We start from the raw sequence: 27,733 nt of genomic DNA on the forward strand, positions 1-27,733 counted from the left end.
TGTCATTCATAAATACAAAATTTTATTTGCACTTCATTAGTGTAGAAAGACCACAATGCTTTTCATATCACAACACTCAAGACACGCCAAGTTATTCAAATACATAATTACTTATTTACCTTGACTAAACAAAACAGTGCAGTTTAATAAAAGATATACCAAAGATAGAGTTCACAAATTCATTATCAGACCAAAAAAAAAAAAAAAATTCTTTTGAACACAGTCTAGGCTTAATAGGAATAAGCTTCACCGTAAAGGGGAGAAGTTTTATCATTACAAAGGTATAGAATGTTTAGGTAAATACGTATGTTCTTTGATATAGTAAAATGTATCTCTTTAAAATTCCTTTAAACAGGATTTGTTTAGGACAGCAGCGTTGTTTTAAAATCTTCTTCTATAGTCTCAAAAACACTTCTTTCTTTATTGAATCTTTGCAGTTCTTAAAAGCACAGGGTTATGTCCATCAGGAAACCATGAGAGAGATTCTGCGGCCTTAGGACCAAGTCAAACCCCAACCCTCTAACTAGCAGTACTCTACGGTGACACTGACATTAATAAATAACCTTCAAATACGGCTGTGAACGGAGCTTTGCTTTGTGGCAGAAATACTCCCATACTTCAGAGATGCTACGTCTGGGGGAAATGTCTTGTAAATAAAGAAAAAGCACTTATGACAGCTTTATTTTTTTTCCCAAAAAGTCTTTAGTTTTACAAATTTTCTTTAAAACGGTAAGCAAAGCACCACTTTCTTTCTTATCAGAATGTCTTCGGTCCTCATACTATAATTAACGAGGACAATTATTTATTTCAAGAAACATTATACCTTTCATTTCTCCCATTCTTCATATTAGAAGTACTATGTTTCCCAGTGTATGTACAACAGATGCTGGGATAATGAATGAAATATAATTTGGAGGGAAATATGGAATTTATAACCAAAACTTACCCAGGATTGCATATTTGCATATTTACAAGTTAGTGTAGAGCTCTGACTTGGATTACAAAGTGCGAAAGGAAATCGTCAAAATGATTGTATTGTAGTGCAGAAGAGAACATTTTCCCCTTTCCAGGAATCATTTCCACTTTGTCTCCAAAGTAGCAAATTAACAGCATCGAACGTGTGGTCTTGGTGGAGGCAGTTCTGGTGGAATCTCGGGTTCTGGTTGTAACGAGAGGATACTATTGGACAACTCATTCCTTAAAATATCCAGAGGCATCTTAAGGACAAAGGAAAAAAGACAAACACATTTATTTAACCACGCGTTGTAGGTGTAAGTGCTCTGCAGACCACACAGTCACATGGGAGCAAAGGAGTTTCACATAAAGATCTCCAATCATCGACGTTGAACTAGACGCTCAAATATGAAGCCACAAAAATTAAAACCAGATTCAGGGTATTGTGTGTCACGCACAAACACTGGCCAGTCCTCGACATACTGCATGGTAAAAGAAACCGGATGGATCTACCTCATAAACATGTATTTTCATAGAACTTTGTGATAATGGAAATCTAATGTATTAATACAGGGAAAAAATGGTTCTGCACCCTCAGGGGTAGCATTACTAAGGGAAGAAATAACTTCTCTTAACAATTAGATAAACAATCCTTTTATTTATTTATTTATTTTTAAGAGATTTTATTTATTTATTCATGAGAGACACAGAGAGAGAGGCAGAGACACAGGTAGAGGGAGAAGCAGGCTCCATGCAGGGAGCCCGATGTGGGACTCGATCCTGGAACTCTGGGATCACACCCTGGGCGGAAGGCAGGTGCTCAACCGCTGAGCCGCCCAGGAATCCCCTAAACAATCCTTTTATTAGGAGCTTCTGAATTATGTTTGGATTAGCAAATTATATGTAGTAACAACATAAACCCAAGGAAAGTGCTTTTTAAAAAATCTTTGAATTTAAGCCTACAGATGCTTGAAGAAACTGCTGTTCAACGATGCTGTCTAGCAATTTTCCTGCAACTTCATGTCCTGGAAAGGCCTAGGGAATGGAATCAGGCCCTGCAGGGAGCACCGCACTGAGGGTGAGGCAGGGGCTCCCACCTCACTGAGACACCTGCACGCTCCCCCCAGGTCCCCATGGTCTGTATCTTAATTATTGTGGGAAAATGGGGAAAAAAACCAAAAGCAAATGTCAAACAAACACGGCCTGTTGTTGTACCTGCTCCAGTCACTTCCTGCAACCATCTTTAGGGCTCAGCAAATCTACTGGACACCAACTGTGGACACGGAGATGCCCTGGGTGGGACACGGTGGCCACCACAGCTGGAGGCCTCTGGCCACCGTAACCATCTCACCTGCTTCTTCACTGCTGAGTGAGTACCTTGCTTCTCTTTCTAAGGAAAACATTATCAACCAAAGCATCATGAAGGGAACAACAGGTTTCAGATGAGACAGCTGACTGCTGTAATTGTTTTACCTTTTTCAGAATGTCATCGACAAGCTTCAGAAAGATCTCGTCCACATTGAAGTTATCCTTGGCACTGGCTTCACAGAACCGCATCCCGGTTATCTGCTGCGCGAACTGAGAACACAGATTCACATTTTCCATGTGGCCTGCCATGCAGTGGTACGTGCGGCCAGGTGGCCTGTGACTGGGGGAATCACAGCGTTCTGCGCTCTGGCTTTATGGGAGGAGGGCGCCAGGTTTTCAAAGCCCCGTTTACGCTCAAGGAGTTCGATTCTCCACGGAAGGGTGCAATACCAGAGCGCAAGTCATGAAAGCAATTTTACGGATTAAAGAACGTTTCTCTGTAGAAAATGTTGGGTTAGAGAACAATGTAGTATATACTGATGCAGACACTGCGCCCCCCCCCCCAATCTCGAAATGATCTTTAAAACTCCCTGCTCCTTTAAATCCAAACAAATGAGAAGGATGTGACTGTATAATTATTTGACAATTAAAAAAACCATTTACTTAAAGAAAAAAATCTACCACCTGCTAACCGCACAATGTGTGGGCAGTGATGTCCCTTCACCCCATTTCTCTCACCTTTTCACCTTGCTGCCTGGTGATCTCTCGGTCAGTTTCACAGTCCAACTTATTTCCAACTAAGAGAAGTTCTGCATCTTCTGAAGCATACTGTGGAATTTTAAAAGAAGCTGCATTTCAAAGGTGGGCAGTGTCATATACTGACAGAAAACGTAAACACGTCTGCTGCTTTGCGATCATTGTGCGTTCATCCACTCCCCCAGTCTCTGAGCAGTGGCCCTGTCCCCGGCCCTGTCCCAGGTGGGATCGACTCAGGTGGGGTCGGAGACTGTCCTCATGGGGCTTAGGGCTTTAGAAAGTGATGTGCTAGCAGGCATTATGAACCACAACACTCTGAGCCTCTGATGATAATTTCTAAGAATCTTCCAGAGCAAACGATTCACAAGACAGGCAAAGCCCTGTACTTAAAATGGCCATCAACTGAAGAAAGTCCAACAGAATAGATGGAGAACGAAATAAGTTACGGTACATAAAAAGAATGCAGCCATTCAGATAAACCCAAACCACCTATGCTTGGAAGAACATTAATAGGCTGGCATGATAGGATATTCAGTGAAACAAGCAGGCTGCAGAACTACATGGTATATGGATTCAATTCAGTTTTTCAGAATGGCAGAACGATACATTTTTAAATTTATTTTTGTGCTTGATTTTCCAAATTTTTCTATCATGACAAGATTATCATTAATCTTATGATCAGAAAAAAGCTAGGTTTCTAAGTTCTAAAAAAATATATAGGTACAGTAGGATCTCTCTTTAAAAAGACTAAATAAACTCTCTTGAATAACTCATTGAATTTTTGGGGGTATTCTAAACAACTACTTGAGACAGGCTGCAGAAAAGACACCTGGACGGTATGACCTTGGCCAAGTACTCAGGGGTCTCGGTCTCTTTCTCAGTGTGGCACGTGGGGAGCAGAACAGTGCCCGCCTGATGAGGCCTGGTGTGGACTGGGCAGGGCAAGTACTCGAGAAACTCACAAAAAGGTAAAAAGCAAGAGTCAAGTATGAAAAGGGGGAGAGCATTTGATCTCAAGACCTCAGCAGATTCACAAACTGAGTACCTAATGGGGCCCTGATGCTTGAGGCCTTTCTATCTATGAGATTAATATAGGTCTCACAGGAAAAGGCAACACCTACCTTATCAATCATCTTCATCCATTTTGGCAAATCATCAAAAGTCTCCTTCTTAGTGATATCATATACTAGTATGATCCCCTTGGCACTTCTGTAATAAGCTGAGGTAATGCTGTTGAATCTCTCCTGACCTGCTGTGTCCCTACGAAATAGCAGCAAAAATCAGCTCCGGAATAAGAACCAGAGGGGGCAACTCCACCTTCCAATGTGAACAGGAGTGGAGGCCCCGCCCTGCCCCCCTGCAGGCTGATTCTAGTCACATCCATGCATATGCATCAGTATTAGTCGGGGTAGGGGGGTGAGAGGTAGTTTTTCTGAGTTACATTCAGACAAAAACAGTCCCAATTTCTCTCAAGATTTTGAAAATAAGAGAATAATGTGTAGAATGATGAAATTTAACACCATCTACAAACTTACAAACTTTTTTTTTTTTTTTAAAGTAACCTCTATGTCCCATGTGGGGCTCAAACTCACAATCCTGAGATCGAGAGTCACATGTCTTATCAACTGAGACAGCCAGGCACCCCTACAAACTCTCTTTTAACCGACATCAATGGTTATATCTGATTTTTTGAGATGATGACCAAGACTCGCTTGCTAATGAAAAATACTATAAAATCAGTCTCATTATTTTCTTAAGTCTTTCTAAAACAGAAGAGGGGCCAAAGGGGAAGGTAGGACAGACCAGATAGTTTTGCAAATACGATGAAGTTCAATATTATCTGACTACTTTAAAAGCCAGAAGCTGTATTTATTCTCCAGGCTGAAGTCGATCATTTCAACGTGAAGAATGATGTAAGCTTATACTAATAGTGTACAGCAGCTGGCTAAGACATATTTTCTCCATCTAATAAGCCAAGAAACTGCTGAAACCCATCATGTATTTATGAATAAGCTCAATGGAGCAGGGCTTCTTATCTGTAGACAAATTTCTTTGAAGATGATCCGTAATTTAGCTCTTCCCACAGAACCCGAACTCAACAGCATGCTCCCCCTAGGGCCACGTGAGACAGGTGGGTCAAGCAGGCAGGAACATTGCCAGGGGGCAATGCGGTGAACAGATAGGGTTCTTCCTGAAAGGCCAGTCAGGGCTTCCAATGATGGGGGCATGTGGGTTTCCACAGAGTGGACAGAATGTGTACCTTTTCCCAAATGCATTTGACCAAAGACTACTTCTCTTGAGGTGCACTTTGTGGAACTGTATCCCTAAAATACCCTTCCCTTCAGCAATGATGGTATCACTGAGCTTGCCACCAAATTAGTTCACATTAGTGATGCCTGTTGTTATGCCAAATAAACACAAAAGCTTGTTGGCAAATTCATTTTCACATAAAGCAAAGCCATTTGGATATAAGGATCCCCTGCTGCTTTTGACTATAACACCCAAAAGGGCTGAGACCAGTCTGTTTCTGTCCAGCAGGGTGCCCAGCCCACAGCGTGCTGCCATTAAGCATGTCCTGAACAAAAGTTTACATGTTTAAAATATGGCAGTTGATGCCACTTTAAGGCAAAATAAACTATTTTTTGATCTAGAAATGCCATCTAGATAGATGGGAACTGAATTCTTCAAGATTCCTAAAAAACCTCAAAGACCACACTAATGGGCACCGCACCTTCAAGGTTAGTGAGAAGGAACTGATGCAGATACCATTTCATTTACACAAGGAATCAATGGATAAAATTGTTTCTGGAATCCTAGGCATACAAGAGTGTAACTAATACTTTTTTGGGGGAGATGGAGAGAGGCAGAGGGCGAGGGAAGACAGATTTTAAAGCAGGCTCCATGTCCAGCATGGAACTTGATGCTGGGCTTGATCCCACAACCCTCAGATCATGACCTGAGCTGAAATCAAGAGTTGGACACTTAAATGACTTAGCCAACCAGGTGCCCCTATAATTACTTTTGCATCAATAAAGAGTTAAATCTTTCAGAGCATGGTTTCCCACTCTATCACAAGTTACGGCTTGATCAAATTAGGATCTGATCAAATATTTTTAATGTCTTAAAAATATGCTGTGCTGTTTTGATACTGTTAAGAAACAATATCTCATTTCTTTAAAAAGGAAAAAAAACTACATTTTACTACTCTGAAATCTTTGGTGAGCACAATACTTTAATAGTTTAATAGAATACGCCTTTATTCTAAGCAACTTTAATCTGGCTATTTAGCATAACTCAACTGACATTAATTTCTGCACATATTCAAAGAATTAGAATCTAGACACTGGGGGTTCCAACATAGTGAGATTAGAGATAACGGTTTTTTATTTTTATTTTTAAATGCTTCTATTTGTTTAAATGTGGTATGAAGACCTGCCATGAAATCTTTAACAGAGTTTTGGATGTAACAGAGTATTGTTATGTAAGGCACAATGTCTTACAGCAGATTTCAAAAGTGTTAAAAAGCCAACAGTTGAAGAACAGGGAGAGTAAAGGGCATTTCTGATGGAGTTAAAAACACCTGTTGCCTGGGTGGCACAGCCAGGAATCTTAGAAACATTAAGAAATCAGCTGTCTCTGCTGGCTTTCACTCAGACAACAGAAGACGACAAGACCTCAAAAGGCAAATCTGAGGGATTCTAACACAAATAAGCCAGCAAGTTCAGTTTACAAAAACATTAACCAGCCAGTTAAGGAAACATTAACCAGTTTGCCACTCCCATGTCAAGTCATTCCTTAAATTCCACCTTTTGGTGTCTGGCTCTGAAGGCTTGAGATAGGAAAGCATCTTCCTTTAAGAAACGGACTATTCCTTATTTCCAAAATATGTGAGTTGTGAAAATATGCTGTCTAGTCCTCTGAAGCTCCTTTCCTTGATTTATTTCCCCTAATAAATAATCTGATACTACATACAAAGAACAGGGGAATGAAATGCAGACACAGTTCAACGAGTACTTATTACAGATCTCCTATGTGTCAGCAGCATAAAAGTGCCACCAAGTTCCTACTTCTCAAAAAATGAGATGCTAAGAAGACACCAATGCACTGATGATGCTTCTTTCTGGGAAGATGCAGAATCCTAATATTTCCCTTCTTTATCTCCATAAATATGAGTTTTCACTGTCATGATAAAGAGACCATTCCTAGAAATTTGTAGGGTAGTAATGGCAGCTAAACTGTCATTTGCTGCAGCTGGAATAAGAGGTGATTATTTCTCTCTCTGCTTTTTGTGCAAATTGAAAAATTCCTGCAATCCTGTTTCCCCAGTTTTGTAATATGACCATGCTTTGAAAATTCAAAGATTCTTCCTTGCATTTAATATATCCACTTAAAGATGTCATTATTAATTTTCTGTGTATGAAATGTCTCACCTCATCCAAGCAGAGAATGGAAAATAAGCCTGATGTTGGCATAAGAACCAAATCCCCTACAGGGAAGACTGGCATAGTGGACGGGACAATATATGACACGTTAATTCCCTGTGTTTAATCTGTAGGACCGCATCTGAATGTCATTTCATGAAGCTATATTCTAGTTGACACACTTTGTTTTAGCTACACTTACATAAAGGTCTTACACACATACGTGAAGATACACTTTTAAGTACAGAGATGAGAAAGTGGTCCTTTTTTTCTGACCACAGATAATCCAGGGACTGAAAAAAAAAATGTGGCAATGATATAAAATGTAGCATAAAAGTGTGACAATGCCATCTACAGCTTATGGTATCTTAAACTTCAGGAACCTCTGGTTAATATTTTCTCATATTGGCTATATCCAGAAATCATCAAGAAAAAAAATGCATTTCTTCTAATCAGATCTCTGTGAAAGCCAACTGGGAATGTTCATGGACTGACATTCTAGAAAATCAGAGCACAGCTATTATTAGCAGAGCAAGGCCGCTGAGGCTCTTTGAAGAACCCTCTCCAACTACACAGGCTCCTCCTGGGCCCTCAACTGTGATGGCAAAGTGGTGACAACACACCCCCAACAAAGCAGACCATGACAGCAACAGCACAGGCGTGGCTTCTGACTCTGAAAGGAGTCATGTATTAAACAGTGAACTGTGATTCCCATACTTGCTATCTACTATGTAACAATAAATGAAGGAAATTTAATCCTTTACATAAAACACCTTGGATGGCACCAATCTTACTTTGAGTATTGTGTGATTAACAAGTGGTGGGCATTTTGGGGACATGTTATTCACTGTTGAAAACACCTTTGGGAAAACTTCAGTCCCTCCTTTCTCACTGAATCACAGGGATGCTCCCTGTGGAAAACGTGTCATCAACCTTTCAATACATTCACTGAATCTCGTTTTTCTCCCTCAGTTGTGTTCTTTGGAAGAGTCAAGGAGGGGAGTTAGGAGGAGGAGTTAGGTGGGGAATGTGTTTACATCCAAGAGAAATATGGTATCGGAGTGTCCTGTGTATTTCCTGGAACTGTACCAGCACACTTTTCCCCACAGGGTGGGATTCACAGGTGAGCCCTTTCAGATAAGATTCAAAGGCTCTGTCCTGAGATTCCAGAAGTATCCAATGTCACTGGCCCAGACATTAATGGGCTGAGTTCCAGGGAGCCACAGGACATCTGGACAGACTTTTTATAGGTTGGATTACTGCTGCCTGAGATGAAACCTGAAGTATGAAGACAGTAATTAAGGTATGTCTGCTTAGACAGGCCATGATGTCATCACTTAGACACTGCTGTCACTCACTAAGCAAGCTCCACAGGCGTTCTAATACTAGCTCTATCCCCCTGTGTTCAATAATCTCCTTCAGAGAGTATCTCACCCACAGGTGCTAGACAGAGGTGAAGTACCTCAGATGATCCTTTTATTTATTTTTAAAAGATTTATTTATTTATTCATGAGAGACACAGAGAGAGAGGCAGAGACATAGGCAGCGGGAGAAGCAGGCTCCCTGCAGGGAGCCTGATGCGGGACTTGATCCCGGAACTCCAGGACCACAACCCAAGCCAAAGGTAGATACTCAACTGCTGAGTCACCCAGGCGTCTCCCAGATGATCCTTTTAAAGACTGTCTTTACCTTAGAGAGCTTATAATCAGAAACAACAGCTCATGTGAGAGATACTTTGTCATCACTTCCAGAGTTCAAAAAAAATGGGCAGCAATACCAAAGTTTGTGGGCTTTCCAATTAAGGGCTAATAAAATGAACACCCATTTTTTTTGGCCATCATGTATTTGGGCAAGACTGTTAATGTTTCATAATCAAACCAAAGGCCCAAACTCCCAACCCCAAAAGTCTTCATAGTGGGTTATACAGTCGCAGGTGACCAAATGAAGACATTACCTCAGACACCTCCGGGAGGCAGCAATGCTGGCTGGGCTGCAGCTGTGCCCCACACGGGGGCACGGGTGAAGAATGAAGGCATGGCACTAACACTCAAGCATTAGGTGACCGATGATGCCACAGATGAGGCAGCAATTAACGCAGATGAAAGCAAACACACACATGGTGGACAGACACTCAGAGCTGAGGTGAACCTGCAGAGGAGTTAGTAGGCTGAGTACACAGTAGTGGGGAGGTGAAGAACAGAGGGCATTCTCTGAGCCCCTCGGTGGTGCTACGGTTAAACCAGCACCACATCTGCTCTGTGCCCCGCAGGTCGTTTCCCATGCCCCTGGCGGGCCACTGGGAGCCCACAGAAAGCTCCTGGTGCCACACAGCTACCACATGGCTGGTTTAGCTGCTCTTGGTCATGACGTGAGAAGGGCGCTTCTCTTCAGAAAGCGGCCCTGGATTGATTCATTCCCAGTTGGTACAAGTGGGGCTTACATCATGTGGCATGAGCCACGCGTCCAGCGGGAACATGCGCATCCCACAGTGATACTGCCACTGCAGCCCCCCCGGGCAGCCCCCACTGTCTCTGGGTGATCTGCCTCGAAACTGCACAGATCTTGTTTGGAACGTGATGGAATTTTTTTTTTTTTTTGCATACTAGCCAACAAAAATCACTTTAAAAATGTGAAGGCAAGCATTTGAGCAATCATCTTAGTGATGACAATTTTGCTAGTATGTCAAAATGATTTGAAAAGAGGCATCAAGGCTCCAAATTATTAAAGTGACATTCTCCTTTCACCACTCCCCACGTGCAAATGGAGTATGAAAGAGGTAGACTTCCTAAATTTTCTCACTGTTTATTTTACTTAAAGATGAGCAAAGGAGAGGAAAGGTAGGAGAGGCAAGCCAGCTTGAACAGTTAATTTTATCAGACAGGCGTACAGACTGTGAACATACATGGTGGTTACTGCGTGTAGATCCCCCACTTACCAGATCTGTAATCTGATTTTCTTTCCTCTTAGCTCTACAGTCTTGATTTTAAAGTCAACACCTGCAAATAAAGCAAATGAAAGTGAAGCAAAAAAGATGCAATTTGCTATAAAAAAAATCCTATCTGTACGTTTTGTATCATCAACAGAAAAACAAAAAACGTGGTATCACTAAGTCCCAAAAGGAAAAGCAGAAGTCCACCAATACCTGTAACGTGGTCTATACTTCCACACAGAACTGTATGAAGTCAACCTAGGTTATATTTTACCCCAAACTACCTATGTAGCATTTGCTAATCGTAATATAATTTATTGCTACCACAAGTTTAACATAAAAGCCATTTAAAAATTGCGTTTGATAATTACATTAAAAATGGAATGGCTTTAAAAGAATGATATATTGGGGAAAATTCTTACAAAAAATGCTGGAAACTTAATCTTGATTTCAGACAGCCTTAGTCTGAATTTAGAAATTACTGTATTAAATTCTATAGCATCCACAAAAAATTTAGTTAATATATAAACATGACTTCTTTATTACATTGTCAATAGCGTGGAACAAGAATTATTCCTAAAAACCTTACACAAGTTAACCTAACCAATTTTACTTTTTATTCATTTTAACACTGAGCAAACCATCATGTATCACTCACTGTCCCTTCCTTTTTTTTTTTTTTAAACTGTACTGATTTTTTTTTTTTAATTTTTATTTATTTACGATAGTCACAGAGAGAGAGAGAGAGGCAGAGACACAGGCAGAGGGAGAAGCAGGCTCCATGCACCGGGAGCCTGACGTGGGATTCGATCCCGGGTCTCCGGGATCGCGCCCTGGGCCAAAGGCAGGCGCCAAACCGTTGCGCCACCCAGGGATCCCCACTATCCCTTCCTAATCAAGCCCTTAAGTCTTCAGAGAATTTTTTTTTTTTTAAGATTTATTTATTTATGATAGACACACACACAGAGAGAGGCAGAGACACAGGCAGAGGGAGAAGCAGGCTCCATGCAGGGACCCTGACACGGGACCCGATCCCGGAACTCCAGGATCATGCCGCAGGCCGAAGGCAGGCGCCAAACCCCTGAGCCCAGGGATCCCCCTTCAGAGAATTTCTTAAACCAAATTTCCATTTGTGTATGTTACCTTATATGGGTCTCGATTATAGAAAGCTTGTAGATTTCAAAACAATGTTTTTCACACAATTTTCGCAACAAACCAAAGGGATGCTGACTGAATTTGAGAGTTAGAGACATTCCCTACGGGAAGCACTTGGGCCTGCTCCTTGGGACCCAGGGTCACAATACTGCCGGGCCTCTGCCAGGCACCTCTGCCAGGCAGGGCCCGAGTCTGTCGGTGAGCGCTGTGCGCCACCCAGCGGGTAAGGACCCTGCTCTCTGGTTCTCCATCTCGGCATCTGAGGCAGCACTGCAAAGCCAGAGGATGTTCTTGAGGGGAAGCGAAAGACATGTGACTTTTATAATTAGCAACACACCGCAGACACCACTGCAACACCGAAAGACGTGTTTACAACTCGGGGCAGCAGGACAGGGGGGCGGCCGCCAGCTCTTGGCCTGTACAACACAGAGAAGTTGCAGGAATGGAAACGGTCACAGGAGAACAAAGCTAGAGAGTACCCTATGTTTTAATTCTTAATCTCTTACACCAGGCATAATTTCAAATGTCACTGAACGAAAGCTGGTTTATTCAATTTCACTTTCAGTTCTGGAAAGGATCTGCTCTTCAAAGTCAAATGACACTCTAAACCAGCCTTGAAAAAGGAAGCGTCTGTGGGCTACCAATATCCTCAGAGTTCCCGAATGACTCAATCATAGGGAAGCACATAACTTAAAGTGATATTCCACAAGGCACAAAAAACAGCGTGGAGAGATTTGTTACATCTTTATTTTATTTTACTTATTTTTATTATTTTTTAAAGATCTTATTTATTCATGAGTGACACAGAGAGAGAGAGGCAGAGACACAGACAGAGGGAGAAGCAGGCTCCATGCAGGGAGCCTAACATGGGACTCGATCCAGGGTCTCCAGGATCACACCCTGGGCTGAAGGCAGCGCTGAACCTCTGAGCCACCCGGGCTGCCCATATCTTGATTTTAAACAGGCACAGCTTAAAGACCAAATGCGGTCCTTCTGATATTAGCTGAAGTTAGGGCTTCCCCCTGTTGCTCTGCGAGGGCAAACTACAAATCAAATTCCTATTTTTGTCAGGACTACTATTTTGTTTCTCAGTTACTCTGAGGCTTTTTTGTTTTTAGGTTTCAGTAAAGGGGGCTGTAACTTTTGTAAAATTTGTCACAGTGGCTGCTACTGTTAAAAAGAACTGGCAGGTGATCCCTCTTTTGTGAGCTCTGCTCAGGGTCAACTAGAGGAATCCCTTGAAGCAGGCAGTGCCAAAAGTTTTGTTTACATTGTTTTCTCTCAAGAATTGTTCTGAGCCCTGGGTAACATTGACATTTTCACAATATTGTGATGTTACCCAGGGCAATTTACACATTTAATGCAATCCCTACCAAAATACCATGGACTTTCTTCACAGAGTTGGAACAAATCATCTTAAGATTTGTGTGGAATCAAAAAAAAAGACCCCGAATAGCTAGGGGAATATTAAAAAAGAAAAACACAGCTGGGGGCATCACAATGCCAGATTTCAGGTTGTACTACAAAGCTGTGGTCATCAAGACAGTGTGGTACTGGCACAAAAACAGACACATAGGTCAATGGAACAGAATAGAGAATACAGAAATGGGCCCTCAACTTTATGGTCAACTAATATTTGACAAAGCAGGAAACACTATCCACTGGAAAAAAGACAGTCTCTTCAATAAATGGTCCTGGGAAAATTGGACATCCACATGAAGAATGAAACTAGACCATTTTCTTACACCAGACTCAAAATGGATGAAAGATCTAAATGTGAGACAAGATTCCATCAAAATCCTAGAGCAGAACACAGGCAACACCCTTTTTGAACTTGGCCACAGCAACTTCTTGCAAGATACATCCATGAAGGCAAGAGAAACAAAAGCAAAAATGAATTATTGGGACTTCATCAAGATAAGAAGCTTCTGCACAGCAGAAGAAACAGTCAACAAAACTACAAGACAACCTACAGAATGGGAGAAGATATTTGCAAATGACATATCAGATAAAGGGCTAGTATCCAAGAGCTATAAAGAATTTATTTTTTTTTAATTTTTTAAAATTTTTATTTATTTATGATAGTCACACACAGAGAGAGAGAGAGAGGCAGAGACACAAGCAGAGGGAGAAGCAGGCTTCATGCACCGGGAGCCCGACGTGGGATTCGATCCCGGGTCTCCAGGATCGCGCCCTGGGCCAAAGGCAGGCGCCAAACCGCTGCGCCACCCAGGGATCCCTATAAAGAATTTATTAAACTCAACAGCAAAGAAACAATCCAATCATGAAATGGGCAAAAGACATGAAGAGAAATTTCACAGAGGAAGACACAGACACAGCCAACAAACACATGAGAAAATGCCCCGCATCTCTGGTCATCAGGGAAATACAAATCAAAACCACAATGAGATACCACCTCACACCAGTGAGAATGGTGCAAATTAACAAGACAGGAAACAACAAATGTTGGAGAGGATGTGGAGAAAGGGGAACCCTCTTACACTGCTGATGGGAATGTGAACTGGTACAGCCACTCTGGAAAACTGTGTGGAGGTTCCTCAAAGAGTTAAAAATAGATCTGCCCTACGACCCAGCAATTGCACTGCTGGAGATTTACCCCAAAGATACAGATGCAGTGAAACGGCAGGACACCTGCACCCCGATGTTTATAGCAGCAATGTCCACAATAGCCAAACTGTGGAAGGAGCCTCGGTGTCCATCAAAAGATGAATGGATAAAGATGTGGTCTATGTATACAATGGAATATTACTCAGCCATTATTATTATTATTATTTTTAAAGATTTTTATTTATTTATTCATGAGAGACACAGAGAGAGAGAGAGGCAGAGACAGAGGCAGAGGGAGAAGCAGGCTCCATGCAGGGAGCCTGATGTGGGACTGGATCCCAGGTCTCCATCTCCAGGATCAGGCCCTGGGCTGAAGGCGGCGCTAGACTGCTGAGCCACCCGGGCTGCTCTTAGCCATTAGAAATGACAAATACTCACCATTTGCTTTGACGTGGATGGAACTGGAGGGTATTATGCTGAGTGAAGTAAGTCAGTCAGAGAAGGACAAACATTATATGGTTTCATTCATTCAGGGAATATAAAAAATAGTGAAAGGGAATAAAGGGAAAGGACTGAAAATATCGGTGAGGGTGACAAAACAGGAGAGACTCCTAACTCTGGGAAATGAACAAGGGGTAGTGGAAAGGGAGGTGAGTGGGGGTGACTGGGTGATGGGCACTGAGGGGGGGGCACTTGGAGGGATGAGCACTGGGTGTTACGCTAAATGTTGGCAAATTGAACTCCAATTAAAAAAAAAAAAAAAGAATTGTTCTGAGCCTGAATACGTCAGACGCTCTTTTTCAATCTACTTGAACAACTTCTGCAGCTTTTAAGGATCCTATACCAGGACTCTTTTGTAACCACAAAATCTAATGAATAAAAAGTAACAGCTAAGAGTGTTAGTGTTCAAAATCAGGAAACAAGAGGTAATGTTATCACCTTTTGATTGTAAATACGTTACTAATTTTAACAGGAAAACAAAACAAAGATTAAGAATCTGGGGAGCCAAGATGAAGACTGTCTGGTTTCAGTGAGATTCATTACATCTTTACTAACAACAGAAAAATACCCAGTGGTGAAATCTAAAATTTCACAAAAGAAAAGAACCCATTAAGATAGCTCTCTCTCTTGAATGCAGTATCTCTTCCCACATTGAACCACCACTCAGTGGCTTATAAGGACTAGAAACTGACTCCAATTAATGGCTTGCAAACACTGGCTTGTAACAGTCTACAACTAAATGTTTCTAAAAACCTTCTTACATGAAATAATAATAATAATAATAAAATCTCTCGATGTTGTCTATTTTAAGAATTAGCAGGTCATAAAAGTTACAACGATCCTTAATAGAAGGTAGAAAGTCCTCAATAACCTCAGATATTCAGTGGATCCCTTTTAGGAAAAGTCAGCACAGAGCTGGCCCGGAGAAGGAGCTGCTAGGACCAATGTCTACGAACAGGTAAGGGGCAGAAAGAGTGGCATCTCTACTTCCCGCCCTTGTTGAAAAACTGAAAACCCAGTTTTCTCCAGGTAATGTGACCAGTGGAGGCAGTCAGCCCTACCATGAGTTGATGGGGACAATCCCTGCCCTTAAAGGGCTTAGTCATACTGACCTAAATCAACACCCCATGCAGTTGGCAAAGAAGTGTCTTTCTTTGCTGGTCTCTCTTCTTAGAGAACCTCCTTATCTGCCCAGAAACCTTTTACATCCCACGTGATTCCCCATCTGAACCTTTCTGCCTGCCCCACAGTCCTATCTGTGCACTCTGGTCTCAGACCTGCACTCTCTCATATCTCCTATCACATCATTCCTTCTTTGTTGCTTGGTGTCTCCCCTGAGGACGGTCATCTCTGACTCCCTATAGCCCAGGACACTGCCTGGTACACACTAGCAACTTAGTAAATCTGATCAATGAAAGACACCCCCTCTTCAAATCCTGGACATGTAAGGAAAATGCTATTTTTGGAAAAATTAAGGAATTCAGGACTGATTCATAAAAACAAAACAAGACAACAAAACTCACACAAAACACTTTAGTAGAAAGGAAAGGCAGATGTTCTGAGTGACAGGTGCCGGGCACATAGATGTCGCCCTAGAAATGGAATATTTCATTTCCCCTATAATTCCAATTGTTGATGGTAAATCCTTAAAGGATAGGGCAGTCCTAATAATATACTCATATCCTCTCCCTGCATTCGCTCATCCCGGGGTAGTATTATGGTAATAGTTCATTCAGTCATGTAGATGGGAAGTGGTCCACTAAGTGAATCATTCTGGCAACAGGAGCTTACCTTTCTTTAAGCTTACTAAGGCTATGAAAGTCTTTCAAAAAATATTTTAATCAGAAAGGACACAATTCACAGGGCTAAAATTCCTGTATCAATGGGCACAGATAGTTCTGTTTGAGTTACCACGTGTTCCTGATCTTACTTTTCTTTAATAACAATGATGGTGGACATCTGTCAAGCCCTCCGTGCTGACTCGGGATCCTATAGCAGCCCAATGAGGTGGGCATTAGTATCCTCATTTTACAGAGGGAGACACCAGTGTAGGCAGAGGACAAGGTATCTGCTTTAAGGTCATATCACATGCTGGCTGAGTGCCAGATCCAGATTCAAATTTATAACACTGGCCGCAATGAAAACTGGTTATAATAAGAGTCATATGCATGGAAAAAAGGGAAAGGTGTGAAATGTTCTGTAAATGACCCAGAACCACCCTAATCGAGCTGTTAAAGAACAAAGCTGAACTTTGCACTTGGCCTTCTTTGTATTTATCTTTCATAAATCTATGCAATGGCATAAAGAATTGGCATACTTAGTGCTGATAAGATTTCTAAGTTCCCCTTAAGGCAAAACATTTCTAAAACATTACCATATTTCTTTCTGCCAGGCCATAAGAAGTTACAAAAATGGAAGTGGCAAAAATAAACAGAAGCTTCTTTCTTCACATTCCTTTCCAGCAAAAAGCTAAACAAATAAAAGCAAGATTAACACCATGATCCACACCTATGATTACAGCCCAATGGTCTTCTCCCTTTTTTCTTCTTTGCCTATCTCCCCTATACCCGCAAGATCTGATTTTCTTTTACTTCATACTTTTAGGAGGTTGAAAGATTTCATAGTCTTTGAAATAAATTGTTTCAATTCAAAAATGGTTGTGATGTTACTGCCACTTTATAATAACTATCTTAAGTTAATACAGTGGCTTTTCTTCCAAGGATATAGATTTTATATGGAGTCATCCAATTTTAGACATGATATTTCTACTAAGGGAGAAGATTTCCGGCATTTTCACTGAGTTGAGAGTAAGAAAATAAATTAAGAAAAGAGTCAAAGTCACATAGAGGTAAATTTAACATTGGAAAACGAGTCACTCAAATGTGGGGCCAGTCTTCTGCCTAAATGCCACCTACCAGAAGACAGAGTACAACAGAAGTCCCACAGGAAAGCACCATATAAAGAAGTCAACGCAACAGAAACCAAGTGCTCTGATTGCAAAATATTCAGTGGTAGGTACTATTATTAAAATATGACGGTACCTGGCCTGAAAGAGATGCTATGACATTATAAATGCTCATCAGGGGATGCCAGGGTGGCTCAGGGTGATCCCGGGGTCCTGGGAACAAGTCCTGCATGGGGCTCCCTGTGGAGAGCCTGCTTCTCCCTCTGCCTCTCTCTCTGCCTCTCATGAATAAATAAAATCTTAAAAAAAGAAAAAGAAAAAAAAACCACTCATCAGGCCTGAGGACATGAAATCTCTATCCTATCAGTAAGATCTGCCTCTTTCATCCCAAGCTGGACAGGCCACCATGCAAGTAGAGACCACCGGTGTCTCCCCATCCCTGACACACACAGCACATGGAAATAGCCTCACACTCGACTGGACAAAGACAGGGGTACCATAACCACCACGAAGCAGGGAGGAGTCTGAGGTGACTGACTTCAAAAGACGGGCAGGGAGGGGAAGCAAGTGGGCCCCACAGAGCCCATCAGGATGGGCAGGCAGCTGCGTTTTCATGAAGTATATACACTTAGGGAAGAATTTCACGGGGGGGGGGGTATCCCCTTCATAATAAAAAGATTAACAACTCTTTTATGCTGTTTACTATGCTTCAGGCACTATTCTAAGGGCTTTACGTCCATTAATTCACTGCAGTGTATCCTCTTAACAATTTTATGAGGTAGGTATTGTTGTCCCATTCTATAGATGAAAACACTGAGGTCAGGGGCTACTACCTGCCCAGAGTCACGAAGCTGTAAGTGTTAGGGCATGAATTTGAACCTGGTGAATGGTGCCAGGCTGTGCTCCTCCAGCCCCACTGGGCAGCCTCCTCTGATGATGAGAAAAGGAGGGGACAGCTGGAAGGTTATAAACATCATTTTAATATTAGTTTTGCATAGTTAGAGAAATATTTTTAAAAGGTAAGAGGGGGGCACCTGGGTGGCTCAGACAGTTAATGATCCTGGGGTCCTGGGATTGAACCCCACGTTGGGCTCTGCTCGGCGAGGAGCCTGCTTCTCCCTCTCCTTGCTCTCTCAAATAAATAAATAAAATCTTAAAAAAACAAGTAAGAGTGAAGTTCACGGCTTCTTGGACAGACAGTTCCTGCACCAGCAAGCCTTCCTCTGCTTTCTGGTTACAGGCAGACAGACCCCTCTCTGAAAAGGCAGAGTTAACTTCCCTTTGGTCACAAGAGGAAAAGCATATTGAGTGAGGGGAGGAGAATCTGGGGGAAGAAACCCCAAAACTTAGATGATCGACAGAAAATATTACAGAAAATATCAGTAATATGTTCTTCTTATGCAAAAAACATTAACTTGACTACTAATATTGGGTTCATAAAAGTGCAGGGACTGTCAAAAGTATTTTGCACTTTACCCAGGTCATGTGTTTACATTTCCCTTTTAAAGATCTGCTTATTTGTTTTAGAGTGAGCACGTGTGCGTGTGCGGGGAGGGCAGAAGGAGAGGACAAGAATCTTAAGCAGGCTCCCTGCAAAACATGGGGCCCCATGTGGGGCTCGAGCCCATGACCCTGAGATCATGACCTGAGCTGAAACCAAGAGTCGAATGCTTAACTGACTGAGCCACCCAGGTGCCCCTACGGTTCCATTTTCACATTCACCTATATATTCCACTATGTATCTCTAAAGGATAAAGATTCATTTTGGAGCGTTCCAGAGTTTTTGCATCTATGGTATGAATGAGGAGAGAACACAATTGACGTTTATAATTTTCTCTTTCAGGCTAGGTACCTAAGATATTTCATCCCCATTTATTCTTGTAGCCTGAGATACGAAAAGCATGGAAGCCCCCTACTTCTTTCTTTCCATGAATGAGGAAAATGAAATTAAGCTGCTCACTTAAAGACACACCCACACGTCGTGGTAGGGCAGATCCAGGGTCCCTGCATCTACCTCTGAAACCCATTCCTTCCACTTGTCACACCGCTGGCTGGGGGTGAGGGCGGAAGGGCATCTAGGAGGAGGAGTGGCCAGGGAGAAGGCACAGTGCTTTGCTTTAGAAGTGAAAATTTGGTTGTAGGTGTGGTTCCTTAACAGTCAGGCCTGGGGAGGGAGAGGAAGCAAGGTGAACACCAAGGCTCTCCACAGAAGCCAGTCCCTTCACTGGGGTCCTGAATGCTAAAATATGGTTGGGAAAGCTAGGAGAATTTTATTCGTCAGCTACTTCCACCATAGGCCTGCCTGGTGTAGAGTTGCAAGCCATTATTTGGTTTTGTTAACTCAGAAGGCATTACGTAAGCACCAGAAACCAAACAACGGAGGCTGTCGGATTTTTGGGGGAAGAGGTTTTCAATGGAATATAGTGTTCTGTTAGGGCTGCACTGTGTTTTTGGGTTTTGAAGGATAAGGAGTTTTTGAAAAACATAATCACATTCAACTAAGGGCACTATTTTAGGTCTGTAGGTTTGGTTTTTCCAAATGTAAAAAATGTGCAACAAAAGGACAAAAGGAGAAAAATCAATTTCTTCCTCTGCTCACTATAGCAATATAGCATTTTACCTCTTTTCTAACATTTTATTGTGGCCATCTCCATGACTCCCTCCCTTGCCCTTCTGAAAAGGACAAGCCCGGTAAGGAGGTGTTAGCTTTGTGCCCTACGAGATGGCTAGTGGAATGGTATCTTACATAAATACAACAGCCTGATAATACCTGCAGGAAGGACTCACTATATAAAGCTACATTTTCTTTACAAATGCCAACAAATGCTTAATGAGAACAATGTATCTGGCACTTGAGGCTGCAGAATAATTTGGACTTAGCAGTTCTCAGAGGAGCCTACTCTGCCTTCTGAAGCCAGTTCTAAGATCTGCTAGCAGATTGCTCCTGGCGGATTCCTGGGAGCTGGAGGGAGAGAGGCAATCTCTAAGAATCTGGATCTTTATCATGCATAATGAAACCTTTCTTCTTCCGTGCAGCACAGTGACAGAAAGGCTGAATGCACTTAAGCCAGGTCTTTAAATAGATTTTTATTCAACTTAAACAACCAGACGGCAACTACATTTCCATACTTTCTTTGAAAGCTGACTATTCCACAAGAAGAGACGTGCTCTGCACAAGCCTATCCGTTTGCACCAAGTTCATTAAATAAATCAAGCTAATGACAATACATAGCATCTGCTGTTTTAAAAACGAAATGTTAACCATTTGCATCTGTTCCTTTCACACTCAAATCTCCCTGAGTCATCGTGTTACATCATTCTGGCAGGGGAGTGAGACAGCACTGGAGAGGTTCGGCACTGGGCTCTTGGGGTGGGAATTCTGGACTACTCTCCCTAATTCTCTTTTAAGTGAAACACTTAGGCAGATTAGCCATGGCATGGAAGACTGCATAGGAGCAAACAAGAGCAAAATAAAATACACAATTTAGTATTTTCATCCAGAATTAGATGCTCCTTCTGGGTTTTCCAGCAAAAATGTCTGACCTGTTTTCAGAACGAAGCACAAGCAGTTGGCTTCCCCTGACAGCGGTTCCACTGCTTTCAGGTAAAGCTGACCAGACTTGTGGGCTGCATTTCATCCAGCATGGCCCCTAATACTCAAGGCCAGACCCACAGAAAACCGTTTCTGCGGGGGACTGACATTCAGCTGTGACTGAAATACAGTCACCTACCTGCACCACTAAGTTCCCTGCCCATGGCACAGGGGTCCTCAGTGTGCCTTCAGCTTAACTGGACTCAAAAGGGATGAGTCCAGCAAAGAGAACACAAGAACTATGGCCAGCACCTCGGTGAAGACAGGGCTTCAGTAAAGAACCATCACCCATGACCAGACACTCAGGGGCCAGCTTGTAGAGTCTAATGCATTGATGCACAATGATAAAAATGAAGAGTGGTAAGGTAGTCAGTTTTTCCCTTTTTTTTTTTTTTGTCTACTTTTTTTGAAAAGTTGGTGACAGACTTTCAAAAATGACTTTAGTTGCAAAACAAAATAAACTGGCAATCCTAGGTTGGGATCCTAGTGCTGGGGGAAATTTTACTGCCCAGGAAAATCAGAATTCTAGTCTAGACTGCCTTCCTCCTACTTTTCCTTATTCATATATGTAGAATTTTGGATAATTTTAATGAATATGCTGTGAAGGCCGAAGATGCTTTAAAATGGCTATTTAGGTAAGAAATCCAGTTCTTAGAGCATATTTTGAAATCCCAGAAGGCAAGCGATGAGTGATGACAGTGGCATAAAGAAGTCAATTTCACTGACACTGTAGATCAATGACATCACAGGCCTGCAGGGGGACTAGATTCCATTAGGTTGTGAAGGACTCTGTGGTGTTTGATTCTGAGTCAGAATTTTCACAAAGCAAAGTAACTTTAAATCTCAGAGTAAGCTAAGGAACAAACAGAAACAACTCACTTGTAGCCCTGGCCCTGACCACTAGCTGACCAGCTGTGTCACAGCGGGTAAGCTGCTTACTTCTCTGAACCTTCGCTTACTCATCTGTAAAACAGGAATAATTTTCAGGATTGCTATGAGGATCAGTGTCCCTTTTGCTGGCACATTTTAAATATTCAATAAATAGTAGCTACTGCTAAAAGAATGTTACATTTGTATGCACAGACCACTAAAATACTTCTCTAAAGACACAAGCCAGTTGGTGACAGAGCCTAAATCACAAGCCCCAGTTCCTCCTCTCACTCTAGTGCTTTTTCTAGAATGTAATGCTGCCGGTGTGGGGGTGAAAGTTGGTGCTACCTGGTAAAACCATTTTAACTCAAACAAAGTTAACAGCTAGAAATAAAGGAGGCTGAGAAATGTAAATTTTGTAAGTTTTCTTGTATGTTAGATAGTTGTAAAGTTCTATAGCATAACTAATTTGTTTCCATTTCTTAAACTTCTAAAAACTGCTCCAGTACTTTTTTTTTTTTTTTTTTAAGTAATATATATACCCAGTGTGAGGCTCAAACTCATGACCCTGAGATCAAGAGTCATACACTCTTAAACTGAGCCAGCCAGGCGAGCTTGCCCTTGTACTTTTCAAAGGACCTGTCAAATTATGCTAATTATATCAGGCTATTCAATTCCATGGATACAAAATCCCACTTGAAAATAATAACCCATCTAGACAATTTCCATTACATAGGTCAATTAGTGAATAGTCTTTTAAAAAAATTTTACTTAAAAAAAATTTTTTTAAGTAAATACAGTCTTTTTAGCTTTTCATATCCTGGTGAATTTTGTGTTTTAAATCAAATCAATTTCTAATTTGATAAAAAACAAAAAAAAATCAACATTTTGCTCATTTATAATTTCACAAAGTTCTTTATCTCAAATCTCTTTAAGTTTCCACTATAATCTTTTAGAGAAAGTTCAAGTGAGTCTGATCCTCTACAAAAAAGCACTCGCTGGAGCCACTCTTCTAACCTCTGAATTACATGAGGCCGTCACTTCAGTGACCCACCTGGGTTGGCACATACTCAGATTCCTCCCTGCCACGCTCTGGGGCCTAGGGTCCTTTCCAGACTCTGCTGGCCTGAGCAGCACACATCTGCAAGCCCAGACAGGGAAAGGCAAAGTCCGCTGTGGAAGAGAATCTTTCTCTATGTGGATCCAACTGTACTACCTGAAAAACTGGCCTCAGGAGGACAATCAGCCTGAGCTAACTGCTCAGCCGGTAGGCATTCAGGTGAGGCAACTCCAATCCTATACCACACCCAACACTGCATCTAAATACCATTTTTATAAAGGAACTTGGGGAATGAATTCATCTTTACAGCATTATTAGGAGGGAGCCTTAGGAGGGAGCCTTCCAGACAACAAGCCCTCTTCCTACTCCCCCCATTGGAGGGGCTTCCACTGCATTCCTCAAAAATTCCATACACATCTCCAACACTGCTCTTACCAACATAGGTCATCCTGCTCCCCACAGGCTCTGAGCCACTTCTGGACAGAGACCACATGTTCTTTACCACTGAATCTTTGGTGGATAGCATAGTACCTCACACCCTGTAGGTGCTCAATAAATGCTCTGACAGCTAGAAGGAAAAAGCAACTGTGAGGCAGAGATGGAAGGGGGACTGACTACTTAGGTTTCCTGAAGGGTCTTATTACTGTGGATCAGACCAGAGGTGATCAACTTACTCTGAACGTCCCACAATTAATAAACACTTACCAGCCAAGTACTATAGGCTATGCCTGGAAGAAACAAAAATGAGCAAGGCAAAAACCCAATCACAAGGAACCCCACAGTGGTGACAGTGTGGGAGATATGTGAAGTGTATATATTTATGTTTGCCAAAAGGACAGAGAACCAAACTGCCTGGTCTCCTTGCCTCCTGTTTCTTCATCATTCCCAAATAAATATCCTATGTAATCCTGCCAAATTAGCTTCACTGTCTCCATGCCAATGCTATATTCAGAGGCCTTTCCAGATCCAGTTGCTATGGATAAGGTCCATGCTCCTTAGCACGGCAGTCAAGGTCTTAAAGCCTTATTCCCAATGTCTACTAATGAGTCTTTCCCAGAATGTGGCTATGAGATTGAGATTTATACTAAAAATATATATATATTTGGACTTTGTCCCCATTCCAGTCCCAGAGCTCCTAGAACCTTTGGAATTTTCTAGGGAGAAAATTATAAAGGTGACTTTTGGAATGCCCCCAGATCACCAAAAGATGGGGCCTTGTCAACAGAAGAACCAACTAAGTGATTGGAGGGTCTGAATTTTTGTCCCCTGCCCCAAGGAGGGTAAAGGGGTCGGACACTGATTCTTATCACAAATGGCCAATGGTTTAACCATGCCTATGTAATGAAGCCTCTATAAAATCCCAAAGGGCAAGTTTAGAGCTCGGGGGCTGGTGAACACGCAGTATTTGGGGAGAGCATCATGCTCGGAGATCATGGAAACACTGGGCCCCTTCCTGAATTACATCTGTTTATAATTACCTGGTAATCTAGTAAGTAGATTTCTCTTAGTTCTGCCAACTGTTCTGACAAATTAATCAAACCTAAGGAGGTGGTTTGTGGGAACCTCTGATCTACAGCAGGTCAATCAGAAGCACAAGTGAAAACCTGCAGTTGCTATTGGCTCTGAAGGGGGGGGCGGCGGGTAGGAGTAGTTCCCTACAACTGACCTCTTAGAGTCTGCTTAGAAAGCCCTTCTTCACCTGTTCTTTCCCACTCTAAAGTACATCTTTGCCCACCTCCTAACCCCCTCCGCCCACCTAACCTCTCATTTCTTTACCTATCAGTGCTTGTGCTAATTCTTATCATGCAGTACAACTATATTATCCCTCATTTTTATAATATATTAAGTGTGCAGCTATAAAACTGATACTTCTGAATTGCTTTTAACTCTACTTACATCAGGTACTAAAAACTACAATGTAAACCTCGTTTTGTTTTTTTTTTGTTTTTTTTTTTTTGGTAAACCTCATTTGATCGTTAGTAACTCCCTATCCTCTATATGATCCAAGACTGGATATTAAAACAGGTATAGGTATGCTACTCAATTATGATAGCATGGTCCCAAGGGCATCACTTTAAAAACGAAGGATACAGAGAACGCAAGTATGTCCCAAATAGTCTATTCCAAAAAAAGGACCAAGGGAAACACTTCTCAATGGCAAAACAAAAAAGACAATATGAAATCAGGGTTTAATTTTCCAACGAGACAATGGAAATGTATACTGATCTGTCACATGACGTTTAAAAACCAATTCTTGGGCAGCCCAGGTGGCCCAGGGCGTGATCCTGGAGACCCGGGATCGAGTCCCACGTCGGGCTCCCTGCATGGAGCCTGCTTCTCCCTCTGCCTATGTCTCTGCCCCTCTGTGTGTCTCTCATGAATAAACAAATAAAATCTTAAAAAAAATAAAAATAAAAATAAATTCTTTCCCAAATTGTACTGCCTTGACTACCACTGGTTACAGTGCTAAATATGTGTACAAGTACATGGTAAGATACTTTTAATTCTGTATTTCAAATTTAAATACTACTCAAGGTTTCTTGGACCTCCCTGGGGAAATCCTTTATTGACCATCACTGAAGGTGACTGCTCTTTAGTTTGAAGACCTACCTCATCTATGTGGTTCCCCTAGTTCTGACAGCTTTAAGGGGTTTTCCACTGAAAAAACTATGACCCACACCAACGTGACAAACCTCAATTCCAAGTCCTGAAATCTGACTTCATTAAAAAAAACTTCCCCCGTAGTTTCAATTTTAGATCCTGAGGACAAAATGCTTTCTGACCTGGAGAGTTACTGTATTTACTTCACTGCCGAACTTCACCCATCCAGGTGATTCTGGAAGACTCCTCCCCCCATTTCAGCAAGTCCAGGGTTATTTGAGGTCATGGACAAATACAGCTGCAGTCCCTCTGACCCTCACTGACAGTTAAAACAAGGAATTTAGTGTAGTTTTAGTCTTAATACTCTCCATAGATCCTCCACAGGGAATTTCAAACTTCATTATTTCAGCGCATCGGAAAAGTGAGTTCAAAATTAGCAAAATAAGCCCTGGTTCCCAAGCACCGGAATTCTCTCCGCATGACCCACTTTGGCCATCCAGCCGGGCGCACAGCCGCGCTTCACTACACCGCCCGCCTGCTTCCCACCTCGCATCGCCCCTTCTCTTGGGTGAGAACGTAAAGCCCAGGAGCTTTCCGTGGCCTCTCACACCGTCCCCGGAAGCTGAACGGGACCAATGCATCACCCTCATCTCATGACCGCCCTTGCACGGGGCGAAAGCGGACGCAGGCTCGACACCCAGCTGGGGTCAGGGACGCGGGAGGGGCGCGAGGGGTCGTGCCGCGGAGGACAGAGGCCGGGAGGCCCCAGGGACAAGTCTGCGTGGGGACCACACGAACATCTCGGTCTGGCTTTAGGAGAGGATCAGGGACGTCCCCTGGGGCCGCCCCTCCCCCTAAAATTCACGGAGAGGCCCAACCGCCGAACGCAAGGCCACCCGGCGGGGGGGCGGGGGGAGGCTCACAGGCGAGGAGACGACCGCGGCCGGCAGAGCCGGGGCAGCGGCCCCGGGCACCGCGGGAGGGCACGGCCCCGGGCACCGCCGGCCCCGGACACCGCGGGAGGGCAGCGGCCCCGGGCACCGCCGGCCCAGGGCACCGCGGGAGGGCAGCGGCCCCGGGCACCGCGGGAGGGCACGGCCCCGGGCACCGCCGGCCCCGGACACCGCAGGAAGGGCACGTGCCCCGGACACCGCCGGCCCAGGGCACCGCGGGAGGGCAGGGCCCAGGGCACCGCACTGCCCCGGACACCGCGGGAGGGCACGGCCCCGGGCACCGCGGGAGGGCAGGGCCCAGGGCACCGCACGGCCCCGGACACCGCGGGAGGGCACGGCCCCGGGCACCGCCGGCCCCGGACACCGCAGGAAGGGCACGGGCCCCGGACACCGCCGGCCCAGGGCACCGCGGGAGGGCAGGGCCCAGGGCACCGCACTGCCCCGGACACCGCGGGAGGGCACGGCCCCGGGCACCGCGGGAGGGCAGGGCCCAGGGCACCGCACGGCCCCGGACACCGCGGGAGGGCAGCGGCCCCGGGCACCGCCGGCGGGGCACGGGCACCGCGGGAGGGCAGCGCCTGCGGCGGGGGGAGGGGTTGGGTCGGGTCCGGCCCGGCCCCGGCGCCCTTGCCCTTACCCACGGTGGACTTGCAGGCCTCGCAGAAGGTGTCGTCGGTGAAGCGCTCCATCAGGCTGGTCTTGCCCACGCCTCGGGAGCCGATGATGATGACCTGCAGCTTGAAGTCGGCCGGCCTGGGGGGCTGCTTCCTCCGGCGAGCCTGGCCGCCCGACAGCGCCGGGGAGCCCGCGCCCAGGCCGCCGCCGCCCCCCGCCCGCCTCTGCAGCGCGGCGCCCGGATCCATGCACGCATACGGCTCCCGCTCGGCCCGCCGCCCGCCGCCGCCCGCTCCCGGGCCGCGCGCCCCGGGCCCCGGCGCCCCCTCGGCCTCCGCCGCGCGCCGGGGGTCGGCCCCGGGCTCGGCGTCCGCCCGCTCGAGCGGCCCCGGCGGCCCGGGGGCTCCGCGCTGAGGCTGCGCCTCCGGCCGGCTCCCCGCGCCCGCGTCCCCGCCGCCGCCGCCGCCGCTGCCGCCGCCGCCGGGAGAGGAGGAAGGGAAGCAGCTACTTCGCAGCAGCGGCAGCAGCATCCCGGACGAGGAGGG

At 44.1% G+C, this 27,733-nt stretch overlaps 1 protein-coding gene across 1 annotated transcript; it reads right to left on the reverse strand.

Moving 5' to 3' along the window:
* On the reverse strand, window positions 1–27,733 carry RAB12 (RAB12, member RAS oncogene family). Its single transcript, XM_026005869.2, has 6 exons — window positions 27,211–27,733; window positions 10,375–10,435; window positions 4,140–4,278; window positions 3,001–3,090; window positions 2,428–2,532; window positions 1–1,217 (listed from the first exon to the last, which is right to left on the reverse strand). Exons 1-6 carry the CDS (start codon window positions 27,716–27,718, stop codon window positions 1,104–1,106), a joined length of 1,017 nt encoding a protein of 338 aa, XP_025861654.2. The 5' UTR covers window positions 27,719–27,733; the 3' UTR covers window positions 1–1,103.

This window comes from Vulpes vulpes, chromosome 13 (assembly GCF_048418805.1).
Source record: "Vulpes vulpes isolate BD-2025 chromosome 13, VulVul3, whole genome shotgun sequence".
Classification (NCBI taxonomy): Eukaryota; Metazoa; Chordata; class Mammalia; order Carnivora; family Canidae; genus Vulpes; species Vulpes vulpes.